The sequence below is a fragment of the Miscanthus floridulus genome, unplaced genomic scaffold, assembly GCF_019320115.1.
Source record: "Miscanthus floridulus cultivar M001 unplaced genomic scaffold, ASM1932011v1 fs_79_3_4, whole genome shotgun sequence".
NCBI classification, from domain to species: Eukaryota; Viridiplantae; Streptophyta; class Magnoliopsida; order Poales; family Poaceae; genus Miscanthus; species Miscanthus floridulus.
In genome coordinates this window covers 34,314-38,791 of record NW_027097293.1, presented here as the reverse complement: position 1 = coordinate 38,791, position 4,478 = coordinate 34,314, and the positions used below count along the sequence as shown (strand labels likewise).

Here is a 4,478-nt window from a genome sequence, read left to right as displayed (position 1 = left end):
TTTGTTGCCATAAACCACAAAAACTCCACAAAACGATATAAACCCAAAGTGTTTCAGAACATACAGACCAACCCAAAGTTATTTTTTTAAATTTGATTAAATTTCAGCATCTGCAACAGAAAATAAATGCACGTATTTAAGGTGAATGTGCAACCCAATGTTTTTTTATGAACTTAGTAAAAAAGAAGTTTGACTTATAAAAGTAGACTGAGGCCACGTTTAGTTCCTTGCAAAGTTGGCACCGACTGAATTCTGGATACACTGTAGCACACTGTAGCGTTTTGTTTTTATTTAGTAATAATTGTCCAATCGTTGATTAATTAGGCTCAAAACATTCGTCCCGTAAAGTATAACTAAACTATGCAATTAGTTTTTGATTTCGTCAACATTTAGTACTCCATGCATGTATCGCAAGTTTGATGTGACGGAGAATCTTCTTTTTGCATAGTGCCAAAGTTGGAAATCGGTGGGAACTAAACAAGCCCTGACCTACGATTTGGAAGAGAAAGAGAGAGATTATAATCTGTAAAGAAAAAAACAACTAGTTTCTTCTATTTCTCCCTCCGTTTGAAATCAGCAAGCGTGATTTGTTTCTTAAGGACAATGCTTCAACTGAAAGTTATTTTTACTAGTTTTTTTTTTATTTATATGACGCAAAATCATAGCCATAGCAGAACATCAATGTGAACGTATAATACCAATTATGGAGGGAGTACTCAAAAAAAATCTAACAGAAACATAAACCTTGGTTTAGCAGACGATTGACATGTTAAAAAGGTGTCGGGAGTATTTTTACAATGCTCTTGAGATACATTTTGATAATAGAATTTCCCTCATCAGTGATTAGCGTACCACATACATGCATCATGGGAAAAATGGCAATGGCATCGTGAAGCTTCTACTCGAGTGCACAAACTGACCACTACTACTCTGACGTGATATGGAATTAATTAATTGTAAACAGTAAACTAACAATAGATCATAGAGTACTGTTCCGCTGCATCTGATGATAATGATAGGATACTAACACAGCCGTGACAGTCTGATTAGCATCTTCGTGGCGGCCGTTCCAAGTGGATGTAACAAAACGAATTCCTCAGGTGACTTCTACCAACCTCAGGTGAACTCCAAAAGAAGGGCAGTAATTAGTAAAGAACTAAGGCCTTGTTTAGGCCACCTCCAAATTCCAAGTTTTTTCACTCTCTCTTCATCACATCAATTTTTGAACATATGCATGGAGCATTAAATGTAGGTAAAAAATTAACTAATTACACAGTTTGGTTGTAAATCATGAGACGAATCTTTTGAGCCTAGTTAGTCCATGATCAAACAAAGTTTATCAAATACAAACGAAATGTGCTACAGTGTCCGAATTACAAAAATTTACAATCTAAACCAGGCCTAACAAAAGCATCATGCTAACCATCACAGCATCACTTTAACAGCAGGTAAAAGTGAACCCAAAAAATGATGTGAGGGGGCGGGGATTGTAAAAGGAGGAGCAGATGAAAAGGAAAGTCCAAATAGCAGAGTAGTAAGTGGGTGTGGTATCTTTCCCTAGATTTTCTTATTCCTCCCTTCTCTCTCCTTGTATTCTCTTACTCTCTCTCCTTCCTCCGTCCCCTCGCCTCTCCTTCTCCCACCCCCACCAAGCAGCGCCGGTCACCATCTCTCCCCATCCCCTTTGCCGCCCTTGGTCTTCTCCCTCCTCAGGGCAGAGAGGGGAAGCGGAAGAAGGAGGCGAGAGCACGGAAGCCTGATTTGATTTGCTTTTGGTTGCCGAGAGGAGGGAGTCGGTGCAGTTTGTAGGCGTGCCTCCTGTGTCTGTGTGTGTGGAGATGGACCCCAAGTTCCCCACACCCCCACCGCTAAACGAAACGGAGCCCACCACCACCACCTCGACCGCGCAGCAGCAGCAGCAGCTGGATCCCAAGGACTACCACCAGCAGCAGCCGGCGCACCACCACCTGCAAATCCAAATCCACCAGCCGCCGCAGCAGGACGGGGGCGGCGGAGGGAAGGAGCAACAGCAGCAGCTGCAGGTGGTGGCGCAGCTCGGGGAGCGGAGGCAGCAGGCGCTCGCGCCCAAGCGGAGCTCCAACAAGGACCGCCACACCAAGGTCGACGGCAGGGGCCGCCGGATCCGGATGCCCGCGCTATGCGCCGCGCGGATCTTCCAGCTCACGCGGGAGCTCGGCCACAAGTCCGACGGCGAGACCGTGCAGTGGCTGCTGCAGCAGGCCGAGCCGGCCATCGTCGCCGCCACCGGCACGGGCACCATACCGGCGTCTGCGCTCGCATCCGTCGCGCCCTCGCTCCCGTCGCCCACCTCCGGGCTCGCCAGGCCGCATCACCACCACCACCCGCACCACATGTGGGCGCCGTCCGCCGCGTCCGCGGGTTTCTCCTCGCCCTCCTTCCTCAATTCCGCCGCCGCAGGCACGGGAGACGCCGCTGGTATCGGCGGCATCATGCAGCGGATGGGGATCCCCGCGGGCCTCGAGCTGCCGGGAGGGGGCGCCGCTGGGGCCACCCTCGGCGCTGGCGGCCACATCGGCTTTGCGCCCATGTTCGCTGGACACGCCGCGGCCATGCCGGGGCTCGAGCTCGGCCTCTCGCAGGACGGCCACATCGGCGTGCTCGCCGCGCAGTCGATCAGTCAGTTCTACCACCAGGTGGGTGCTGCCGGCGGCAGCGGCCAGATGCAGCACCCGCACGGCCACCAGCATCACCATCAGCAGCAGCAGGAGGACGGGGAGGACGACCGCGAGGACGGCGAGTCCGATGATGAGTCTGGGCAGTAGTGTAGTCGTTCAACTTCAACCTTGCGTTTTCTGGGCCTTCCCTCAAGTGAATGAGGGGAAGGAGAGAAAAGTGTATGCGTGCAGCCACGGGATGCTTCTGCTACTCTTGGATTGTTGTTCGTCGAGTTGTGATGGATTTTTATCTTCATTTTTCTCGTGTGGTATCCAAACTCAACGGAGGCCTCTCTTGCTCTGAGGACTTGCCGGCTCGAGATCATCCTCAGTTCTTCCCACAATCTCATGGGGTGGATGATCGCCACAGCCTTCTCTCCGACCTTCCAGGTATTTTTTTTTCATTTTTTGCATTCAGTATGTCACATCTGGGTATGTTTTTAAGGAATTATATGGTTTGGTTGACTGTGATCCTTATGTCGGCATGCTCATCCTGCAGGTGTATAATAGCTGAAAAACTTGATGGATTGGATCAATCGCCCTTGAGTGAGTGCTTTATTTGTTATTGCAAAGTGTGTAGATATTCAGGTAATTTTGCAGTTAGAGAGGTGTTCTTTTTATTGGAGTAATGATCCATCTTTTAAAACAATCAAGGTATTCGCCGGCAATTTGATCCTCCTCCACAGGCTGTCTATGCAACGCAAATATGATAGATATACATTTCTAGCCCATGATCACGCAGACCATTTTTTTCCTTCTCTGATATGCCTGTGATCTGTTTCTGACAAGATTTCCTCTTCTTTTGTGTGATGAAACATGCACATCCTAGTTGTTTGCTTGAATCATCTGTTATTGTTTCAGTATATTTGTACCTAGGAGAATTGTCTGTTACTACATTTTAGTAGGGAAAGGATCAAGGGGTTTTATTGGTAGCCATAGATGGTGGCACAGCTATATATGCATGTGCAGAACAGAATACAATAGAAGGCTGCATGGTGCCTGATTCAGAAACAAGAATATAAGGATTAGACTTAGTCCATCAATCATAGAAACTAGTGCTTTGTTGCCTATGAATATTTCCTGGAAAGTTTGCATTCTTGAGTTCGATTTGTTTGGAAAAGGTGAAAACAATATTACCATGCAATTTGCAAAACCGGGACCTGGCATGTTGAAACTTTGGGATATTTTGCCATGATAAGATGTGTTCTGTAACGCAAAATCACAAAGTCTATACTACCGCAACTACAATCACCTTGCATCTTGCACTATGTTTTATAAATAATAACTAATGATAACTATAAACCTCCCAGTCACATTCTTCTATTTGGGGGATGTGAAACATCCCCTGCCCATCTTCTACTACAAGCTGTTATTTTATTTCCTGATCTTTTGTCTTGGTGAATGTCTACCTTCTATTTCTATTCTTAGGCGTGTAGCATCAGGGACATGTCATTTTTTAAGAACATCCATATCATCTGAACAGTACTTGCTGTGGATCTTTTCGCTTTTAACAACATGCTGAAGACGGACGCGGATTCAGTAACTTTCCTCTGGAAAGCCATGTCGTAACGTTCGCACCTCTGTCCACCGTTTAACACGGATCCGACGGCTTACGTCCGATCAAACATAAAGTATCAATATTTTACTTAGGCCATGTTTAGTTCCCCAATTTCCAATTTGGCACTATGCAAAAAGAAGATTCCCGGTCACATCAAATTTGCGGTACATGCATGAAGTACTAAATGTAGACAAAATCAAAAACTAATTGCATAGTTTGATTGT

General features: G+C 46.4%; 1 protein-coding gene across 1 annotated transcript; it reads left to right on the top strand.

Moving 5' to 3' along the window:
• The first annotated feature begins 1,598 nt into the window (after window positions 1-1,598).
• On the top strand, window positions 1,599-3,314 carry LOC136533185 (transcription factor TCP20-like). The gene is made up of 2 exons (XM_066525755.1): window positions 1,599-3,086; window positions 3,196-3,314. Exon 1 carries the CDS (start codon window positions 1,839-1,841, stop codon window positions 2,802-2,804), a length of 966 nt encoding a protein of 321 aa, XP_066381852.1. The 5' UTR covers window positions 1,599-1,838; the 3' UTR covers window positions 2,805-3,086; window positions 3,196-3,314.
• The last annotated feature ends 1,164 nt before the right edge of the window (window positions 3,315-4,478 follow it).